General features: G+C 38.7%; 1 protein-coding gene across 5 annotated transcripts in view; it reads right to left on the bottom strand.

The window, feature by feature from the left end:
* Nucleotides 1-256: 256 nt before the first annotated feature.
* Nucleotides 257-23,979, bottom strand: part of gria1b (glutamate receptor, ionotropic, AMPA 1b) — a 58,518-nt gene continuing 34,795 nt past the window's right edge. The window contains exons 12-16 of one of the 5 annotated variants that reach the window (XM_026196048.1): nucleotides 12,914-13,112; nucleotides 12,489-12,736; nucleotides 8,751-8,865; nucleotides 5,514-5,648; nucleotides 257-3,566 (exon numbers count right to left, since the gene is read on the bottom strand). In XM_026196048.1, the coding sequence (XP_026051833.1) occupies nucleotides 3,408-3,566; nucleotides 5,514-5,648; nucleotides 8,751-8,865; nucleotides 12,489-12,736; nucleotides 12,914-13,112 (856 nt within the window). In that variant the 3' untranslated portion in view covers nucleotides 257-3,407. Of the gene's footprint in view, nucleotides 3,567-5,513; nucleotides 5,649-8,090; nucleotides 8,866-12,488; nucleotides 12,737-12,913; nucleotides 13,113-23,979 lie in introns of those variants that run through there. The other 4 variants (XM_026196047.1, XR_003274793.1, XM_026196050.1 and 1 more) reach the window with 4 other exon arrangements.

Here is a 23,979-nt window from a genome sequence, read left to right as displayed (position 1 = left end):
GTGGCATTTATCGAGATCAATACAGCACTCTGAAAGCCAACAGTGCTCAAACAAGATGTTCTGTATCAGTGCAGCTCAGTCGTGGACATGAATTCATCTGATGAGAAGTAACAGAAGAGGTAGATCACGTCAATCTAGATCTGGCATCATTCATCCTTAAAACAAATGCAAATGTTAACTAGTTAAGAACAGAGAGCGACAAAGAGAATAGACACGTATGTCAAAAAGCAGAAATTTTGATAGGAAACAAAAAGCGTTCAGTAAGAAAAAGTTTATTTCTGAATTTCCTTGTCAACACGCTGATTTCTTTGCTGTTACATCTTGCTGCTGTTTTTAAAAGGTATTTTGTGAAGTGACTGTGAAAAAGAGGAGGGCTGAAGTATAGGGCTGTCAAGGTAATAAGATCTTTTACTGGTTAAATCAAATAAGCAATAATAAAATGAACACAATGCTGAAAAACAGTAACAGAAAACTTTCCTCAGGCAGATTGACGAGTGCTCATGTTCGATCGTATGAATAATAATAAAAGAAAAAGACATATACTGACTTAATGACAATATATAAATCACATTGTGTAAAGTCTATTTAAAGCTATCATGCCACAATAATGTTGCTATTTTAAATGATTAATTAATAAATTCATATATATTCAAATATATTTTCTTTCTTTCTCAGGAAACATGGATATACAGTATGTGAATATCGTGACTCATTCGATTAAAATGTTTAATCGATAAACAGCCCTATTTGAGACCAGTAGTGCAAAACCAACCAAAGAAACACCCAAATACAGAATTTCACTTTAAATACAAGACCAGAAGTCATTCAAAATATAATAAACGAAACGAATAACCCATCGAATGGAAAACAAAGGCCACAGAGCACTGTTTTGCCAGCACAAATGTTCCATGTCATGTTATGGTCGATTCTCTCTATTTTGTACAAATGGAATTGGCAATAAAAAGGACAGACAGTGTATAACCACTGAAGGTCCAATGGCAAAGTATTGAGGAAGGATACAAAGAGAGAAAAGCTCCCGACAGAGCCTCAGTGGTGAGAGAAAGTTCTCCTGAATGGCTGAATGAAGATCTTGTGCTTAGAGTATTGACATTCAGTTTCACCTCTCTACTCGTTTATAGTTTCTGATGATCAGTCTATTACAGTTCATCTCTTGCATTGCCATCTACCACCTTGCTTGAATCAGCGCGTCCAGTCTGGTAGAGAAGCACAAGGCCAGATATGGCACTTCGAAACTCAGGATTCGAGATTCAATAGGCTTGGATATCATCATTTGTTACTGACATCATTTGTTGCCTGTCTATGTATCCAGAAGCGGGTTCATTTTATTACAGCATAAAACAACGACTGAAGCAAACAAGCCATCGCCACCGAGCTTTGTTTCTCTCAAATGGACTGTTAGAGTCAGGCTATTAAATCGCCCTATTAATCTCACAGCATGAACAATTTATGTTGTTGTCTGTGTGTCAGCGATTAGGCAGATTTCCATAAAATACTTTTCATGGAATTGGTGTTTACATGACAATATTTCAACTGTTATTACAATGGCAATATTACAAACATAAGTTTTAGGGCTTCTAAGTCGACGGTCTCCTGCGTGCTCATGCTGCCCTTAAATTTGTTGATACTGTCGCATCTGTGTACACGGGACTCATTAACGGCTGAGTGTGGAATGATGTACTATACATATCATCAGCTACTTCAACAGAAAAATGTCGTAAGCCAAGAAAGGAAGACAGAATGGAAGTGGCAAAACAGGAACACAAAACGTGGAGCTGCATAGCCTATACCCCCTTTAACTCAGACTATATCGAGCAGCATGGACGAGAAAGCAGTGATCGATCTGAAGTGTTCGTAAGTGAAGGGTGAGACTATAAGCTACAGCAGTAACAATGACAGGACTGGTAATCAGCCTCTCCGAACCTATGGAAGAACTCACCTTCCCTGGAGAGGCTTGCCAATCAAACTGGTTCGAAAGGAAGACATTTGTAGACCGTGCAATGAAGGGGACACACTGATTTAGCACACTCACTAGCTTTCATTGGACGACAACAAACAAACATTTAATTTCATTCATAACTGTTTCTTAAAGGTGAAGTGTATAACTTTTGCAATGGAATAAGGATAGTTGATCCAAAAATGTCAATTCTGTCATTATTTTCCTCACCCTCATGTCGTTCCAAACCTTTATTTTTATTTTTTCTCTTTTGTGGAACAAAGAAGACATTTTGTAGAATGTTTGAATTGTTTTGTCCGTAAAATGACAGTCAAGGGAAATTAAAACATTGTGGGGGTTCTAATATGCATTCCACAAAAAGTCAGATTTGGAACAACATGCGAGTGAGAAAATAAAGCAGAATTATACATTTTGGGTGAACTATCCCTTTAAAATACTTTATCCTTTCCCAGATTAATACTTGACGTCTGTAGTGAACATCCTAAAACTTAGATTTTAGTACAGGACTATTTGTTTGTCCAACCAGTGTCAGACAGAAGTCATTATTTTTGCCAGTATGACTCAGAAATTTCACACTTCCCTTCAAAGGAACAGTTTACCCAAAAAGGAAAATTTGCTTAAAAATATATACTCACCCTTAGGTTATTCAGCATGTAGATGTGTTTGTTTCTTCATAGGAACAGAACTGAAGAAATGTAGCATTATATCACTTGCCCAATAATGGAGTGAATGGGTGCCATCAGAATGAGAATTTATTTTATTACAAACACAGCGTGTTGTTTCACAAGACATTAAATGATGGACTGGAGTCATGTGGATTACTTGTGAACTCTAATTCTGACGGCACCCATCCACTGCAGAGGATTCAATGGCGAGCGAGTGATGCAATGGAAAGATTTCTCAGAATTTGTTTCCATGAAGAAAATTATTCATCCACAACACAAGTTAGAGAGCAAATATTTATTTTTGGGTGAACTATTCCTATTTGATAAATACTGATGTAACTATGGTTGAAGAATACTTTGGGCAAAAATGTTCAAACAGAGATGTGTGTCAAAGATATATCATAAGGCAGATGAAAAGAACAAAATGAGCGCAACTGGAAACAGCAGTTCAATTGTCAGTCATTTATGAGATAGAGGGAAATTTCTCAGTTTTGTCAAAAATGATGCTTCATTCAAAAACACCTCACACATGGTCTCCTTATTGCACCGGAGAAGTTCCAAAAAAAAAAAAAAAGACATCTTAATATTAGAAAAGTGATTTTCCTCCCTCCTGATCTAATTTGATTTGGAGAGCAGTGTTTTCCATGAATCCATCTGGCAGTACTTCAGTGGCAGGTGAGTGGTACGCTGCTGTGTCTCTCATGTCCTCTCCCACTCTTTCCATCGGTCTCCTGATGTCCCCTGATCTCGGAGAGGCTGATGGCTGTTTACATCCCAGTGGTGCTGAGGCCCATGGCGGCCGCCTGGCCCATACACGGCAGAGTTTGTGCCGATTTGGGGAAATCATGGGCCATCACACGTCCGTTCTCACCTCCGCTGCCCATCCTAGTCAGTGTGGAGCTGAGCATGGCCGCATCAATGATTTGCTAGGAGAAAAGAAACACAAAGAATCTGCTCAGACAGCTGTGCACACTGCACAGGCATTGCAACACAAACGGCAAAACAAGAAGCCAGCAAACTGTTTACGCCAGCTCTGACCCCAATTACGTAAAAACACAATTCATTTGATCTGAGGATTTGCTCCAGCCAGTGCAGGCAATGATTCATGATAAAAAATGGTGAAAAATAACAGCCATCAAGTGCCGCAATGATGAGTCCAGTGCCACACTAATTCGGAGCCACTCTCTTATGTAGCAATTTTACATAATGAAATCCTGTAGGCTTGAAACTGGAGCTAATGATGTGGATGTTGGCTTGTACATCCTTGACGAATAAATGATTTAAATCCAGCACACTTCAGTGGATTGCTTGGGATTATGTTGCCCGGGCTGATGCAGACTAATTGGCCTGCAAGCAACAACGATTTGTTGCTGTGATATTCTAAATGTGGCTGTTCTGTGATTGTAATGTCTTAACACTTGAAGAATGAAGAGAGAAGAGTGGCATGTCGCTGAAGAAGATGGTGTGACACAAAATGCATGGTAAAAATATTTAGCGGTGTTACACTTAAAGGAATAGTTTACATAAAAATGAACATCTGCTAAATATTAACTCACCCTCAAGTTATCCAATATGTAAATGAGAAAATCTGTAAATCTGAAAAATTTAGCATTACACCACTTGTTCACGAGTGGATGCTATGGAGTGAATGGGTGCCGTCAGAATGAGAGTTCAAACAGCTGTTAAAAACATAAATAATCCAGAAGTAATCAGCACAACTCTAGTCCATCAGTTAATGTCTTGTGAAGCAAAAAGCTGCGTGTTAATAGTAATAAATAAAAATCCATGATGACATTTTTAACTTCAGATGAGTCCTCTATCAATATTATTGCTTTCTCATGTGAAAAGTAATCTTTTCTGAATCAGGAGAGAAATATGTCATATAAAGATCAAGCACTGTTTACAAGTGAAAACAGTCCAAAATAGTTCTAAACAAAAATGTCAGTGGATTTTGATGTGAGAGGACAACAGGAGATTGATTTTATAAAACTTTATTTAGATGTTTTTATCAGATGTTTAGACTTTCATTCTGACGGCACCCATTCACTCCAGAGGATCCACAAGTGTGCTAGTGTTGTAATGCTTAATTTCTGATAAATAAACAAGCTCAATATTGGATGGCCTTAGGGTAAGTAAATGTTCAGCCAACAAAATTTTTGGCTGAACTATTACTAAAACTTTACATTTTGTTATTAACCCTTTAATTAATTGCAAAATATGTCTGATTTTGTCCGTACAAAGATTATGAACTTGAAACAACACTATATCACACCAACAATCATTTTTTATGTTCCACAGAACATAAAAGTTCTAATTTCATATGTCCCGCCCAAACATCCTATTTTAATAAAAAATATCAACATGAAAGGAAACTCTACCTAAGCCATTTCATGTGGAAAGTAATCATGATAATCAATTAGATTTAAAAAAATTGCTGTTCCTGGATGCTCTCTGAAATATATATTTAGGCAACTCCATGTGTTTCATAAACCACGTCTTAAAAATAACTGCTCAGATTTCCCCTTTGAAGGACCCTAAAGGAAAATTATGAGTCACCACATGGGTGGTGAGAAATTAAATCTATATAAGTCACTGTATTCTTCTTAATTTTGTAAGCGTCAAGAGCAATGCGCTCCAGGATTAGTAAGAGGCGCAGTGGGTAGTATGATGTTCACCCACCCACAATTACCTCTTAAATGCCAACACGTTCCTCTGCCAGATCCCCCGGAGAAAGTGAGGTCAGTATACGATAGCAGTTATAAAACATTATAAGAGCCAAACACAAAGCCCATAATTAAATGTGGAGAGATCTAAATATTACACATACTGGCTGTAGATGCCAAATGGGGTGGATTGTCATAGTTTTTACACACCTTCATCCTCCGCGACTCAATTCTGGATTTGTAACAGAACTCAACTAGGGCCACCAGCATGGCCAGCCCAAGCCCACCAATCAGAATGTAGAAAACTCCAGCCACATTACTGAGGCTCAGAGCGCTGGTCTTATCCTGCAGATCAGAGACGACAATCAAACACTCGCAGTGAGATCTGTCACACAAACACATAAACATACATTATCTCTTTCTAGCACATCTACTCAATAAACACAGATCTAAGATATAATATACACATCAAATCTAGATACTTATTCATTCACAACATATTTAAGTTGATAACTCATAGCATTCATTCTGTTGCAGTATATAAAATGACTTGGCAATAAAAAATAACTGCCTAAATCATGCAAATGCATGCGTCAGTTGCAAGCTTGGAACAAACATTAATCTTTCTGTAAATTCTAGCTGTCTCTGCATAGTGGTTTAATGTTTAACAAAGCATTATAAATATATATTTTTTTAATTATATTTAATAATAAAATATCAAATCAATATAACTCCCTTTTTACATTTTAACTATATCTACTTTATACCTCTATATAAAATATATAGTGTTTTATTTAAACCATGCAGGTACAGTGGTGGCCAAAATGATTAAAACACTCGTATGTTCACCAGCTAAAAAATGGTTTGAAGTCAGTTATTTCTATCTTTTGCTGTAGTGTGTCAGTAGAAAATATCAGTTTATATTTCCAAACATTCATTTTGCCATCAATTGTAATAATCTACTGACACGCTACAGCAAAACATAGAAAAAACTGATGGGTGGAAATACTAATCATTTTGGCCACCACTGTGTATAGCCATGCAGGTCGTGTTTATAAAATGTCTTGATTCTGTGTTTTAAGGTTTCTCATCCAAAGGTCATAACTGAGAGCCTTTGGCATCTCTTTCTGTCTCTGGTGGCAGAGACGTCAAGTCAGGGGTGGTGGGAGTCAATGACATGCATCTGTTTGGCAACCGTATTGCGGTCTCATCCATTGGCATGCACATTGTCTTTGGACAGAGACAGCATTGAAGGACTCTTAAGGGGAAGAGCAATCCAGTTAGAGGGCATTTCATGGCAACACTTTTCTCTCCAGACTGCCATTTACTCATGCTGAGATAGATGGATGGCTTAAGGTTTTATATGTCGCTGTTGTTATGAGGAGGAATTTAGGAGATACCTGATACCATGAAGAGAAAATAACACCAAACAACTACTACTCATATTTTCATACCGATTTATTTTCATAAATTATATTGATTTTATATGTATACAAAAGTATTGTCACCTTGAATGCAAGCACCTAGAATCTCTCTTTCCTTCTTACTTCTATAAATTATTGTATAAATTCAATAATAATATCCGGAATAACAGAATGTAGTTAACATACATCTAATAGTAGCATAATTCAAAATAATATATAATTATAAATATATATAATTGTAGTATTCTGGTGAAATGTAAGATAATTTAACTACTATTTAACACTAAAGTTTTTTTTTTTTTTTTTTTTTTTAGGTTAATACTCATTATCCTCCTCTTTTTGTATTAATATTATATTTATATTTACTTATTTATAGTTTAAGACAGATGTAACTGCTAAGATGTATCTAAAAGTAATTATAATAATATAATTTGTAAGTAATTATATATATATTCTTGTTGTTCTTTTTGGGTAACTACCAGAAAAATATAATGAAAATATAATGATTAAATCCAACTGTGGTGATGATTTAAAAGAATAACCTCACAACACGCTGAATTTGAATAGACCTTTATATACTTTCTGAATGCACACATTTCTAAAACATTTTATGTTTTTATATAAAAAGTAGTTAACACTTTACTCACAGCCTTTATGTATAATGTATTATAAAAAGTCTTTTTAATGCATTAACCATACTTTATAATGCACCTGATGATGCATTTCAGGATCTCATAAATAAATTTAATCACAGTTATAATAAGTTATAATGCTATCTATCTATTCATTGTTACACATTTAGAAAGTATAGTGCATTAAACCATGACAAACAAACCTTATAATGCATTTGGTTGCAATTGTTTATGAAAAGATATAATATAATATAATATAATATAATATAATATAATATAATATAATATACAGTTTAATCCAGAGTCAGATTTTTGCATACATGAGATTTCAATTGGTTTTATCCTCAAACTTTAATTCTTAGTGACGAATTCTAAAACTTATTGACGAATGCATGATGTACGAGTGTTTTGCACTCAAGTTTTAGGCACAGATATGTATGAACGCAGTGAATGAGAGCTAATGAGCCAGAAAAGCTCAATAATTTGGAAAAGCGCAAGTGAAGAACCAAGTGCCCATGCAGAAGCACTGAAGTGAGTGGAGAAAAAAATAAAACACGTTGCCTATTTCTATAAATACACCACAAGCATCACATCTATTTTGTAATGTGGGAAGTAATAAGGGCCAGACAGCAACATGATGACAGAGCGCACAAGTCTGTGGGTAAATGGCAGACTGGAGACAGAGCGTTGGCTGTGGCGCGTGTCTGAGAGAGAAGAGGACAGGGCCTTTAGTAAAGCTCTAGTAAAGGATCTCTAAGTGAGGGAAAGGACCAATGAGTGAACTGACCTTTCTGGCGGAGTCCTTGCTTCCACACTCCCCCTTATCGTACCACCATTTGTTTTTCAGTTTGTCTAAGACGGCTTGCTCATTGAGTTTCAACACCGCTAGGTTTACAGGAATTCTTCAACCAGGAAAATAACATAAATAACATTACCCATGTTATCTTATGTTATTCAGCATTTAAGCAAACATACACCCATAATTACGTTCTGATGTGTTCTAAAAGTCTACAGGTAAATAGAAAAGAAAACAAAAACAGGAAAAAGAACAGCACAGTCACAGAGTTGGAAAACTGTCACTGCCAAAGTGATATGCATTAATACTCCATCTAGCTTTGTGACCTTTCTCCCTACGGCAAGATGTGTATTACTATATCACTTTGGGTAACCGGCAAGAGATCGGAAACACTCGGATTTGCACAGCTTTGAGTTTGATGCTCAAACGACCGCCAATCATTGAAACGTTCCAATCGCATTAAAATAAAACCCACTTCAGGTTGGAATATTTTCAGTTAGCATACAATGGCAGCCGAGGTGTTTGGTAATTGAAGTTGCCGGTTACCCCATCCAAGGTGCTGGTTACCCGCCGGATAGCTCATATTGGGGCTGACCTTGGAATCACCTCCTCCGCTGCCACACTCTCCCTTGTCGTACCACCATTTGTTTTTCAATTTGTCCAACAGGCCCTGCTCGTTCAGTTTTAACACTGCCAGGTTTACTGGGTTTCTTGAAATGATAATAAAATAAGCTGGGTCAGCATTGGTGATATGATACGGCGAGGCAGAGGTTGTGTCAAATAAAAGTGAGTCTATTAAGTCGTAGAGGAAGTGAACAGAACATAAAACTGATCTGACTGTGTGCCTAGCTCTGCTGGGCTTGTTGATGTAATATTAGTTGTCTTGTGTTGTGCTTTAACAAGTGTAAAAAAAAACAAAAAAAGTACTGTGACTAAATTATGAGAGATTTTACCAAGCAAGACCCGGATTGTGAGTGAGTAAACGGGACGAATTAGCAATGCTCTGGATTTAAGCCCCATGGTAAGAGGATTCCCAGTATTCCCAGTCAATATTTCTGTAGATTAGCTCTGGATAATCTGTTACGCCGTAGATGCGGTTGAAGCACACTGCACATACTGTATTTTAAGAATCCCACCGCTGCAATCAAACCCAGAGCGTTCTTAATGCGTCCCATTCTCACTTGTGACGGCGTCTGTCTCTGTAAAATCCCTGACTTCTTTCTGCACCCCTCGAGACTGGGGGAGAAAGAGGCCGGTGTGCTTATGGATGACTAAAACAAAGCCAGACTTCATCCATGGACATTAATCTGAAATCTGCAGGGTACACAAGACAACAAGGATGTCTGGAAGGATAATGAGGGGGAAGACCATCTCAACATGGTCAAATGGAGCTCATGAGAGGAGACTTTGAGAGATAGATGGTGAAGAAGTCGATGGTCAGTACGTTAATTAGCTCTGGACTGGAACTGCTCTGTTTTCTACAAGTGAAAAACTGCGTACTCTAAGAATTTCCTTTTATTTATCTGTGTGTGCCTCATTTTTGTATAATCAATATTTTATGTGTACAGGATGCATTAATAAAAAAAAAAGATTTCACAGTAACCCACAAAAAATATTAAGCGGCGCAACTACCGTATTTTTCCGGACAATAAGTCGCACTTTTTTTCATAGTTTGGCTGGTCCTGCGACTTATAGTCAGGTGTGACTTGTATATCAAAATAAATTTCGAAAAAGAGAAATGAATCAAGTGAAAACATTACCGTCTACAGCCGTAAGAGGGCGATCTATGCTGTTCAGTGTTCCTGTAGTCTACACTGAAAATATAGAGCGCCCTCTCACGGCTGTAGACGGTAATGTTTTCTCTTGGTTCTTGGTTCTAAATAAATGCGACTTATAGTCCGGTGCAACTTATACTCCGAAAAATACGGTATTTTCAGCATTGATAATAATAAGAAATGTTTCTTGCGCATCAAAAGAGCATATCAGATCATTTATGAAATATCATTTGACACTGAAGACGGCTGAAAATAGGTTTTGCTATCACAAGAACAAATTACATTTTAAAACAATATATTGATATTTCAAAATATTACTGATATATATATATATTTTTTTTTTATCAAATAGTTGCAGCCGTGGTGAGCAATGATAGTGTTTTTATTGAGTCTCCTATAGTTTCCTATAATCATATTCTACTGTGAACAGGCACGCATTCTCTTTTTTAATTCAGATTTATCATTTAAAGAAAATGGGGTTTGTGGGCCGTTGTGGTCAGAATGATTTGCAAGTATGTGTTCTTTGATTCATGTATAAAGGTTATAAAGAAAAGTACTGGAATGCATTTAGTCATTGTAGTGAGATGCACAAGCACAATGAGACATGGTATTTACACATAAACATGAAAAATGTTCGACTTGATGATGGAATTATAAGACACAAGAGTACAAATTTGGCTGATGGTACAGAACATAAACACAGACAATCATAACTAATTCCAGTCAACACAAAATGAGAGGTTACAGAGGAGATGCTTCTTTGAAAAATGATAAACTTGAACTTTCTGGCAAAGACAAAGTCTAATTTAATTTAACATTAATAATGCATTAATTTAAAAATCTTTTAATAACAAACAATATAAAAGGTCAAATTGTGAAACTCGTTTTATAAATAAATTCAATGCACACTGAAATAGTTTAAGTCTTTGGTTCTTTTCATTGTGATGATTTAGGCTCACGTTTAACAAAAACCCACCAATTCATCTCGACAAATTAGAATACTTCATAAGACCAATAAAAAATAATAAAAAATACAACATTTTTAGTGAATTGTTGGCCTTCTGGAAAGTATGTTAATTTACTGTACATGTCCTCAATACTTGGTAGGGGCTCCTTCTGCTTTAATTACTGCCTCAAATTGGTGTGGCATGGAGGTGATCAGTTTGTGGCACTGCTGAGGTTGGTATGGAAGCCCAGGTTTCTTTGACAGTGGCATTCAGCTCATCTGCATTGTTTGGTCTCTTGTTTCTAATTTTCCTCTTGACAATAGCCCGTAGATACTTTATGGGGTTCAGGTCTGGTGAGTTTGCTGGCCAGTCAAGCACACCAACACCACGGTCATTAAACCAACTTTTGGTGATTTTTGCAGTGTAGGTATGGGCCAAATCCTGCTGGAAAATGAAATCAGCGTCTTCAAAAAGCTGGTCAGCAGAAGGAAGCATGAAGTGCTCCAAAATGTCTTGGTAAATGGCTAAAGTGACTTTGGTTTTCAAAAAAACACAACAGACCAACACCAGCAGATGACATTGCACCCCAAAATCATCACAGACTGTGGAAACTTAACACTGGACTTCAAGCAACTTGGGCTATGAGCTTCGCCACCATTCCTCAGACTCTAGGACCTTGGTTTCCAAATTAATTACAAAACTTGCTCTCATCTGAAAAGAGGACTTTGGACCGCTGGGAAACAGTCCAGTTCTTCTTCTCCTTAGCCCAGGTAAGACGCCTCAGGAGTGGCTTAACAAGAGGAATACGACAACTGTATCGAAATCCCTTGACACGTCTGTGTGAGGGGGCTCCTGATGCCTTGACCCCAGTCTCAGTCCATTCCTTGTGAAGTTCACTTGAATTCTTGAATCGATTTTGCTTGACAATCCTCATAAGGCTCTGGTTCTCTCGGCTGGTTGTGCATCTTTTTTTTCTTCCACACTTTTTCCTTCCACTCAACTTTCTGTTAACATGATTGGTTACAGCACTCTGTGAATGTTTGTGGCTCTTTGTGAAGGGTGTCAATGATTGTCTTCTGGCAACTGTCAGATCAGCAGTCTTCCCCATGATTGTGTAGCCTAGTGAACCAAACTGAGAGACCATTTTGAAGGCTCAGGAAACCTTTGCAGGTGTTTTGAGTTGATTAGCTGATTGGCATGTCACCATATTCTAATTTGTTGATAGTGAATTGGTGGGTTTCTGTTAAATGTGAGCCAAATCATTAAATTTAAAAGAACCAAAGACTTAAACTACTAAAAAATATGTGCACTGAATTTATTTAATAAAAGTTTTTAAATTTGAGTTGAATTACTGAAATAAATAAACTTTTTCACAACATTCTAATTTATTGAGATGCACCTATATATATATATATATATATATATATATATATATATATATATATATATATATATATATACATACATACATGCAGGAGAAACCCTACAAACTTCAGCTACAAGTATATCTAATGCTCTCATCTCTCCAGTGTAAACCCTCAGACTTTACATGAATCATAATCATTGTCAAAAAAGAATACATTTCTGAACTATTAGGAGGCTCAGGTGTACCTCAGGGCAGATCCTTTGGGTGTGGCTACTCCATAGCCCTTTGAGTCCAGGTTTCCTCCCACCTTCATGGTGTCACATGGTTTGCGCTGCTCAATATATTCGTTCATTGTGGACTCCAGCAGATAAGCATACTTCCCTTTGGACTTCCTCACCCGCACGACACCTTCATCTGTCGTCTTGACAAATACAGAAGGCTCTGCAGACTTCATGTACGACCACATCTTCTCAAATACTGCAATCTTCGATCTCTGGGGATGGATATAATAAGGTTAGATTGATCAAAAGGACCAAGACATTTACAGTGTTCTATTTAAATAATAGAATCCTGAAATAAATAAACCTAAGGCACAATATTTGAGGGTTCTAATGAAAATATCATTTTTGCACCTCTTTTTCAAGAGTATAGTGAAGTACTTCCCATTTACCCTGAAAAACTCTTTAGTGGATCCTCCATCCAGAGTCCCATAGGCAATCTCTGTTTGCTTAGCCAGATCCTCGGCACTCTCGATGGGTGACACCATCCTTTCCACAGTGAGGAAGGCAGCCAGGTTGGCTGTGTAGGAGGAGATGATAATCAGAGTGAAGAACCACCACACACCTCCAACTATACGACCAGAGAGAGATCTGTGGGAAAAAGTACACAGGTGGTTAACAGCCTATAATAATTTAGTGATCTCTATCGAATTAGGCTCATAATGAAGAGTCCCATTTTTAATGCGATTTTTATTTCTAGCTGTGCACAAAGTGGAAAGATAACGTTTAATTAATAAATTAATTACTTTATCAGCAGGCATATATGATGAAGAAAGGGCTTCTTAATGGCTGATCTAGTTATAAATCAGATCCTGATCAGGATTTAAACAAAAGCAAAGTCATTTTCAGCCTCTGTATTGCAGAATTTAATTATCATCAGAACTGTATCATCATCAAAATGTCTGAAACATCACTTATTATGAGCTTAATGAAGGACTGGAGGACGGCTACGGTTAGAATAAACTTAAAAATCTTAAAAATGTAATGTAAAATCGTGTTGCTTTCCTCAAAGAGCTGCTGGATGCATTAAAATGGAATATGCTGCTGTTATAGATACTGAGAAAATATGGGTTTTTTTTAAAGCCACATTTCAGAAATTACAAGCAGTTTATGAGAGCTGCCAGTTTGCAAGAATGATTCCCAGTATTTTAAAAACACACCAAAGAAATTAAGATTGTTATATTTATTTTTTTATATATTCAATGGTGCAATAATATCCACATCGAAAGTGATTTAAATTGAGAAAACAGCTTGTTCTCATGGATTCGAGTAATGCACAAGTCAGCATTTGTAAGCTGAGTAAATGAAATGCCTCCCTGTTGTAAGGCAAAATGAACTTGCTTGTGTAATAAATAATAATAATAAAAATAATAATAATAACAAATTAAGGCATAACCCTGCATGTTTTTGTCCAGAAGACATGGCCTGGTTTGATCTGTGACTTCTCAATAAATGTCTATTGATCTCAGTGCCTCAAACATTGAAAACCTTGAGAGAAAAAAAGGTTTAAATTTAATCAAAGATCCTGTTCTGCCAAGCTTGCACTAAAGTTCTACTTTCCAATACATGCAATTCCACCCTTTTTCACTTTCAGGGGAAATATATTCTCTTCACAGCTTCCAATGATATTATCAGTTATATTAAAGGGGCCAATAAACCACTTTGAATTTTTATAGGGAAGCAAAATGCCCTGCATTATAAAGGAGAACTTGTTGGAACCTTGTTGGAATGTTAATACATGTTAGATATTGAATGTTAGTTAGTAAAAAAAAAAAAATTACTTAGTGGGGGAAAAAAATAATTAAATTTGATTAAAAAATCAGTATTAAACAGAAATACTGTAAAATATGATTAGATTGTAAGATAACTGTTTTTATTCTGATACATTTATAAACACTAATTTATACATGTAATTGCAATTAATTTCAGCATCATTATTCCATTCTTCAGTGTCACATGATCCTTCAGAAATCATTCTAATATGCTTGTTTGGTGCTCAATAAACGTCTCGGTTACGTATGGTAACCCTCGTTCCCTGAAGGAGGGAACGGAGATGCCACGTCGGTGACCGACGAATATGGGATATCGCTTCGATAGACCAATCTACTTCGAGTGTAAACTAAACGAGCCAATGCACGTTGGCATGCAATTATTGCATCCAGCTGTTGCTGATCACTGCGTGAGTATAAGAGGGCAGCAGGTGCAATGCATACCAGTTTTTGCTGAGGAGCCGAGCTGGGAACCCGGCAGCTCAGCGGCGGTACAGCAACCATGGCGACGGGACGTGGCGTCTCCGTTCCCTCCTTCAGGGAACGAGGGTTACCATACGTAACCGAGACGTTCCCTTTAATATGACGAATATGGGATCCCTATCAAAGCGCCATGGGTGCTGCCCCTTCCAGTGCCCTGTGCGAGCCGCCTGCGCCCCTATTAGGTGTAGGCCGGAGCTCAGAACAAGTAGCTCCACTCACCGTTGTCAAAGCACTACCTCACTGGGTGAGATTGGATAACACTGGGAAAACGTACCCAGTCCGCTTGGAGCCGGGACGCTGCGGAAGCCCCATCCTTCCCAAAGGAGGTCTCGGAGGCAAATACACATATAGCAACCGTTTAGGAGTATATGGAGAAATTTGAGGTGATTAAAACCCTCTTGAGAAGGCAGAAGTCTGCCGGGGAAACACGGGCTCTAAGGCTATACCATGGACTATACACATACGAGTACCGCTTAGGTCTCAAAATGAAACCCACCCTTCCATGGTTCTCACGGATTCATCATGAAGGTCTGGCGCCGGACGTTCCGCCGTGTCCAGCTGCTTAGGGTGATGGAGGAGCTCAACAGGGTCTACAGTACGGACACTCTGGAGTGGTTTAAGCAAGCCGACACTAACCGGGCCTCTCAGTGCCACTACCCGTTTGAGGTGAGAACACAGGAGGATACCGGCTCTACACGAAGGCTATAGAACCTAGCGAACGTGTTAGGGGTCGCCCATCCCGCAGCTCTACAAATATCTGTCAGCAAGGCGCCACGAGCCAGCGCCCAGGAGGATGCGACACTTCTAGTTGAGTGAGCTCGTAACCTGAACAGGCAGGGCACACCCTGAGCCTGATAAGCCCGAATCGTCGAATCGTCAACCGAAAATGCATGCAGGTCCTCCCTCTTGATGGAGGCCAGTGCAAGCAGGAGCAGAGTTTTCAATGAAAGAAACTTTAGCTCAACTGAATGCAAAGGCTCGAATGGGCCCTGCTGTAGTGATTTAAGCACTAGAGACAGGTCCCAAGAGGGTATACAGGGGGGCTGGGATGGATTTAACCTCCTGGCCCCTCTAAGGAACCTGATGATGAGGTCATGCTTACCCAAAGACTTCCCATTCACGTGGTCATGGTACGCAGCAATAGCGCAACCTGGACTTTGAGGGTGGAGGGAGACAGCCTTCGCTCCAACCCTTGCTGCAGAAAGGATAGCACGACTGCAATCGGGCATCTTCGGGGGTCTTCTCGACGAGAAGAACACCACTCAACGAACAGGTTCCACTTCAAGGCATAAGCGTGTCTCGTAGATGGTGCTCTTGCCGAAGTGATGGTTTTCACTACCTCTTGGGATAGGTCACCTAGAACCTCCGTGTCCTGTCCAGGGACCAGACATGGAGTTTCCAAAGGTCTGGACGTGGGTGCCAAATGGTGTCAGTAAATCCCTCCTCAGAGGAACTGACCAAGGAGGGGCTGTCGAGAGGAGCACTAGTTCGGGGAACCAGGTCTGAGTAGGCCAATATGGCGCTACTAGCAAGACTTGCTCCTCGTCCTCCCGGACTTTGCACAATGTCTGTGCGAGAAGGCTCGCTGGGGGAAACGCATACTTGCATAGTTCCCGCGGCCAGCTGAGTGCCAGTGCGTCCGTGCCGAAAGTTCCCTCGGTCAGGGAGTAGAACACCTGGCAGTGAGAGGTCTCTGGAGCAGCAAACAGGTCTGCCTGATCGGCTCTGAACCGCCTCCAAATCAGCTGGACCACAGCATGCCTGGAGATCTGCTCTAGGGGCACCCCTGCCCAGAGAAAGGCAAGATCTGACCACGGAGTGAGGGTTTGGCAACAGGCCGGTGTAACTTGGACCCGGTGAGTGCCGCGCTTCCCACGCACACCTCATCATCCGACAGCTCTCCCTCTGATGCTGAGATCGACATCTGGTCGGGGGGAGTCCCACTGGATACCGCTGGTACGCTCCTTGAAGAGGGCCCAGCGTGTTCTGTGGGTTGCTCCACTGGATCGGAGGTGCTAGAGGAGTGGTGGTCCCCATAGGGGTTGGTTCCCTGCGGGCTTTGCCATCACTGTGACCCTCAAACCACTCGCGCTACTGCCGGAAGTGCTTCTCGTCTGTCGGCCGCCAGAACAAACCCCAGATCGCGGCCGCGGCAATGGGATACCGCCCCCCTGAAGGTAGCGGAGCCTGGTTTGCAGCTCCGAGATGGTAATTTTCCCGCAGTGAGAACATGACTCATCCACAAAAGCCACCTCAGCGTGTTCGAAGCCCAGACATGTGAGGCAGTGATCGTGACCATCACCCGTTGCCAGGTAACGACCGCACCCAGAAACGCACGGGTGAAACGGCATCCTTATAAGGACGATCCATCGTCTTTACAAAGACGCACCCGTGAAGCTCTTTTAGAGAAATTTGCTCTTTAGGAAATGCTCTTTTAGTGCTGAGGCGCACAGGGGAATTGGCCGCTTGCAACATGACAGCGGTAGTGCAACCTGAAGTGTGCGATATCCCATATTCGTCGGTCACCGACGTGGCGTCGAGAGTGACCGACTGAAAGGGAACAGTTATTATTAATATCAATGTTGAAAACAACTGCTTAATATTTTTGGAGGGACTGTGATACTTTTTGAAAGGGTTCATCACATGCGACAGGCCCTTTTACAAGTAGTTTGAACTGAAATGTGTTTGGGTAGTGTGTGTACACACTATAATGTACGGCGCCCGCACATGAAATGCAAGACAAAATAAATAAATAAATTGTGTGCACGATTTACTAAGTCGTTCCCTCAATGTATTAAAACATGCATACAATTACTATTATGTTCCCTCGATTTACTATTGCATATCGAGGGAACGGGTTAGTAAATCGTGCGCACTATTTATAAATCGAGTGAAAAAAATAGTAAATCGAGGGAATGCAATAGTAATTGTGTGCACGTTTTAGTACATTGAGGGAAGGAATTAGTAAATCGTGCACACAATTTAGCCTACTATTTTTTTCCTGCATGTCATGTGCGGGGATCCGTAATAATGTACCCTATAATAATAAAAATCCACCCAGTGTTTTTTTTTTATCTACTAAAATCATTACCCCTTTCCCAAAACAAGCCATTCTACTGTGTGACGTCACACAGACAGGCCCCTCCCACGATAGTTTGATTGACAGTAGTGTTTCAGCACAAGACTGGATTGGTGTCTTACCTTAGACCCGCCCTGAACGAGCTGATATCAGTCCGCCATTTTTCGACCTAAGCAATTTAGGTGTTTTGTTGTTGGATGTAATAATGAATATAACAGTCGTCAATTACTCCCGACATCTGCGCCGCTGAAGACAGTTGATTACATTTGTTTTTGAAGGGAATGCACCCCGATCTACATAAATGTGTTATAAATGTTAATTCGTGATCCGGCTTCACCTAACGTTAAAAAAAAGCGAGTATAAGGTTTCTTTTTTTTATGAATCTTTGCAAATCTCTAAGAGAGCGGTTCGGAAGAGTGGGGCGGAGTCAGTAGAGCTCTTTTAAAGCATTTAAACCGGCATGCAAGAAAACGGCTTGCAGTGAAAAGAGCTATTTTTGGCAAGGTAAAAATGGTGTTGTTTTACATTACCAATGAGAAATTTTAACAAAAGTATGTTATAGATTTTTAATTAAGACCCTAAAGAATAATATTAACTTGTGGAAAACAGGCATCCGATGACCCAAACAAAATCAGTTAACAAAAAATGTATGTATTTTTATTTGTATATATTTATATTTTGTATAAATCCCTTAAAGGTACAATTTGTAAGATATTTGCAGTAAAATATCCAAAAACCACTAGGCTAGTGTTATATATTTTGTCCAGCGGATTACTAACAATATCTGTAATGGTTTTCAACTACTTGTAAATCATGAGAAAATTCCCATTCTAAACAGTGACATGGGGCAGTGCAGTCGCCTGTCAATGACTTTAGTTCCCCTTTGTTACCGCCTATACTGTCGTAGAAACCACATGACAACAGTGTCGTGGACAAATGCAGAAGTAGCTTTGCGAAAACTTCAACTAGAAAGAGATGCCGATCTCGCTTGTATTTTACTCAACAGGTGAGTTGTTTTGATTCTATATTTACAGAAAACATAAGCTATTATAATGATCAACAAGATTAGTATTATGGGGCATACAAGGCAAGTCTTTGCATTGACTTTGTATGTAATCTACTCGCGCAAATCATTGAACTCACGTTAAATCCATGATTTATCTTTCCATCTGATTGATGGCCGTCAGCGGTTGGGTAGAAGACAACAAATCCCATCATTCATTGCTCCTTCTTAGCGCCATCAAACAACGCGATTGTTATTGTTTTGATAGTGCGCCCTCTAGTGGCAGTTCCACTACAGGTTGATCCTTTAACTGTAAATTTAGATAAATTTATTGTATCTTTGCTGTATCAAATAAATCAATATATTTATTTATTGTTTAAATGCTACGTTATATTATTTATTTTTTGTGAGAATTGGATTCTGGTTCAATCGAGACCTGTAGTGTTCTGCCTTTAGGACAAAAAAATGTAAGTGTCTTACATCTCTTACAAGAGAAATAGCTCAAGAGAAATAGTGAAAATAAATGAAAAAGAGGAAAACGACAGTAAAGTACAAACCTCATTCAACTCACCACCTCACATCAAACTGTCTCTCTCTCATTCTGTTGTACACTGCTCATCTTCCTTGTCTCCCTCACCTACTCTGTCTCCCTATTTTCACATGTCCACTGAGCTTTAAGAAGAGTGATATGAAGTTGACTTCCTCTGTCAAACAGATGAATGCAGCTGTTTTGTGAGGTACGTCTACCTTTATAATCATCAGTTAGTAGCATGTTCGAAAAAAAAAAAAATTATCACAATAAATTCTCGTCTCTGTGTTCTTTGTGGATTTGAGAAAAATGCACACACACACACACACACACAAATATATATATATATATATATATATATATATATATATATATATATATATATATTCAGTTGAGAACATCCGTTAAATGCACCAGCGTGCACTCTTCTGTGTCTGCCGTGCTGCCTGGATGCACTGTTTTCGATAAAATCAAAGCATAAATACACGTAGAAAATGTATTCTTGTGTCGCAGCTGACACAGAATAGTGTCCGTAGTTTGCGTTCAGCGGATGTTCTCCAAAATGCCACTACGGTGATGCAGAGAGACAGAGAGGAGACAAATTGTTGAATAAAGTCATTATTTTTGTTTTCTTCGCTTACAAAAAGTATTCTCGTCGCTTCATAAAGTTACGGTTGAACCATTGATGGCAGATGGACTATTGTGACAACGTCTTTCATACTTTTCTGGACCCTGACAGTGCAATTTACTTGGCAGTCAATGGGACAGTCACAAGTTTTCACGGTTTTCATCCAAAATATTGTGTTCCGAAGATGAACAAAGCTTTTACAGGTTCGGAATGACACGGGGGTAAGTGATTAATTACAAAAATGTTATTTTGTAATGTTAATTTACATTTGATAAAAAAAAAATAAAAATAAACATTTGAGGACTTTGCCTCCTCATTTGACTCACATCGTTACAGGTTCACAAGTATTTGAACACACACAACTTGCACAGTGGAATGCCTGCAGTGCAAATCCCAATACCAATCCATAGAATAAGGGTCACTCCTACACTCAAAGGTTCTCATGGACAAACATTCTTTTTAAACACCCTCAATAACGTCTCCATGGAGACACGACACGACGACTCACAATAGAGCTGCAACAAACTAAAAATAAAAGTCTCCTTGTCGTTCCACTTTGTAATGATGCAAAATGTCTGTTCCATTACAGAAACTCAGATGGCTGCTGTTGGGAACGTTGTGACATGCTGAACGTCTCTGGTGTCACAGTTCTGTTTAACACTGCAGAACATTTCCAAATTCTCGGGATGGCAAGGTCACCTCGACAGTGGGAAAGGCCAGAGCAACACTTCCCTCCAGGCTTCTATGTATGTGTGTTTGTATTGTGAAATTACATTAATGTGCTTGTGACCTAAATGTGTGACCTAATGTAAAGTGTACGTGACCTCCTGGTGTCATTGCGCATGGAAGTGTTTGTAAATGGGAGAGTATTTTTGTACGGTGGATCTGGACAAAGTAGAAGTGACAGTTGGAGGCCTGCGGGAGGAAAGGGGCACCATGGCACCTGGGTTGAACTGTCATGCTCGCTACAGAGCCTGATGGTCTGACCTCACACAAACACACACAGAGATACAAATAAACACACTCCACATCTCAAATAATGATCCCAAGGTGCACAACATGTATAGCTTGTCATACACACATTTCTACACGCTCATATCCTGGAGCGCACTTGGATTATTCTTTAGCAGGTGTGAACAGACAGATCATTGGCCTTAGGGCCAATTTAAATCATTGGAAAATTCATCTGGGCTTTATGCGACAACTTTCCTAGGAGTCACATCTAAACCGTTTCTCGTGTGAGCAATCTTCATAGTAATAGTTCAGTGGAGGTAATTCTGTCTACTGTAATTGTGTTTTACTGCTGAAAACACCTATGGCTAAAATAACTTACATTTTCACTTTATTTTCTTAGGTGTCAATATTTGGCTGTTAGTGCAGCAAAGATGTTGTAACTACATCTATACTAAAATGCATCCAGCTTTTACTCTTTGCTTACAAAAGTTGCCATGTGCTCTAATGAATTAAATAATATATTAAAATATATAAATATATACATAATTAAAAATTATTGACAGAATGATAGACAGACAGAATGACATACAGAAAAGACAAATAAAACGATAGACAGACATGACGATAGAATGACAGATAGACAGAATCATTAGGCAGACAGAACAATATACAGAATGATAGAAAGACAGAAATAACTGACAGGACGCAAGACAAAATGATAGAATGGCAGATAGAGTGATAGACAGAACAAACAATGGACAGGATGACAGACAGAATGATAGACAGACAAAAAAACAGACAGAAAGATGGACAGGATGACAGACAGAATGATAGTCAGACCAAACAACAGACAGAAAGATAGACCGACAAAACAACAGACAGGATGACAGACAGAATGACAGATAGACAAAACAACAGACAGAAAGATGGACAGGATGACAGACAGAATGACAGATAGACAAAACAACAGACAGAAAGATGGACAGGATGACAGACAGAATGACAGACAGACCAAACAACAGACAGAAAGATAGACAGAACGACAGACAGACAAACAGAATGATAGCGAGAATGACAGACTGAACAACAGACAGACATAACTACAGGCAGAATGATAGACAGACAGCATGATACACAGACAAAACAACAGAATGACAGAATGTTAAAAAAGAAAGTACAGGAGACAGAGAGGGAGAACGATCTAGAGAACGAGTGATAGACAGACAGAACCACAGACAGAGAGGATGACAGACAGACACAACAATAGACGCGCAAATTGAAATTGCAATTTAAAAATATGCCCAATGAAAAGTTTTACGATCACGTGAGGTCATTTTTTAGGCAATTCAAAAAAATGAATATTTCAAAAAACTACAATGGAAAGTTTTTTGCACATTTACAGGTCACCTGGCATACGGAAAAGTCACATGATCATTGTTTAATGTACTATAGCCACATACGTGACCGTTCACAAGTACAAGGGGCTTTCCTTGCCATTAATGCTTGGATAACCCCTTACTTACACTGCAAACGTTTAAAGGCGCATTTATATAAAACTAGTACTTCTTGTTTGTATTTCAACAGGTGTGTTACTTCATCTTTAATTAAAATAATTTAAGATTTAATGATGCAGAACAGAGAAATAAATAATATTAATGAATGAATAACCCAATTAACGCTACAGTGATCAAGATGTGTCTCAAATAAAGAATTTATGCAGATGGGTTTCTACTAACAGGTGGCTTTTAGCAGTCACAATCTAAAAAGACAGGTCACATAAGCACACTGTTTGCATAGCCTAGCTTCTGCAACACTCAAATGTGCTATGAAATGCTACAGTGTTGATGCTAGTGGACGTGACAGTGATAGTGAATTACATGCATAGTAAACAGTCTGCAATTCCCACTTCTGGGTGAACCTCTAAAAGAAGAGCAGCAATCGTGGAGTTATTAATTTATATAGCATCAGAGTCATGTCAGGCTGCTGTGCTTCAGTAATTCTCTGCTCACATTTTGCAGCTTGCTAATCATCTGTGCCATCTCCTCCTGACTTCAGATTACGGCATTGCTCGAACCGAGTTAATTGCTTTGATTGCGCGCGTGCTTACAGTAGCTTCTCTATTTGCTATCTGTCTCGAGAGACGTCAAAGAGACTTTGTTTTTGGCACCTTTGTAAGAAATAATGAATTAATGAAATCCCTTCATAAGCACCTCATCAGAAACTAATCAGAGAGGCTAGATGAGGTAACTGAGTTTTATGTAGCAATGGCATGAGCTGGAGTGAATAACAATGTGAACAGTCAGAGCTCTGAGTGGCAGCTCTGACATTTGTCGAGGACAAACAAGTTTCCTGTCAGAGATAAATACTGTAAGCAGCCTGGTGTCTTCTGTCTGGCCCACACAATCCTCATTAGCAAAACACTTTTTTAAAGAATGGTTTGTGAAATGGCTGACAAATAGCCTCACAATCCAAAAAAGACCTTTATGTAACATCTCGAGGGAATATGAAGTAGTTCAAAGTATTAAAGATACAACTGCCCACCAACACAAAAAAGAATGCTCAAAGCTGTTTGAATTCATTTTCTTAATCACTATATTTGCCTTTTTTTACAGAAAAAAAAACGTATCTGCCTGTTCACAATTAAAGTAACTTTATTAGTGATTTAATGCTTTGTTTGCATATCTTGCATATCTACTTTTTACAGCCATTTGTTCTCAATATAATATAATATATCTATCTATCTATCTATCTATCTATCTATCTATCTATATATATATATATATATATATATATATAGAGAGAGAGAGAGAGAGAGAGAGAGAGAGAGATATTATATATATATATATATATATATATATATATATATATATATATATATATATATATATATATCCACAGTATATATCAGCGTACGGTGGGTACCAGGAATAGGACTGAAGAATCAGAGTGCGATTCAAACACAGAATACTTTAATAAAGAACTCAGGAGATGATAACTCAACTAAACATGACGG

The sequence above is a fragment of the Carassius auratus genome, chromosome 21 (genome assembly GCF_003368295.1).
Source record: "Carassius auratus strain Wakin chromosome 21, ASM336829v1, whole genome shotgun sequence".
Classification (NCBI taxonomy): domain Eukaryota; kingdom Metazoa; phylum Chordata; class Actinopteri; order Cypriniformes; family Cyprinidae; genus Carassius; species Carassius auratus.
This window is presented reverse-complemented; position numbering and strand designations above follow the sequence as displayed.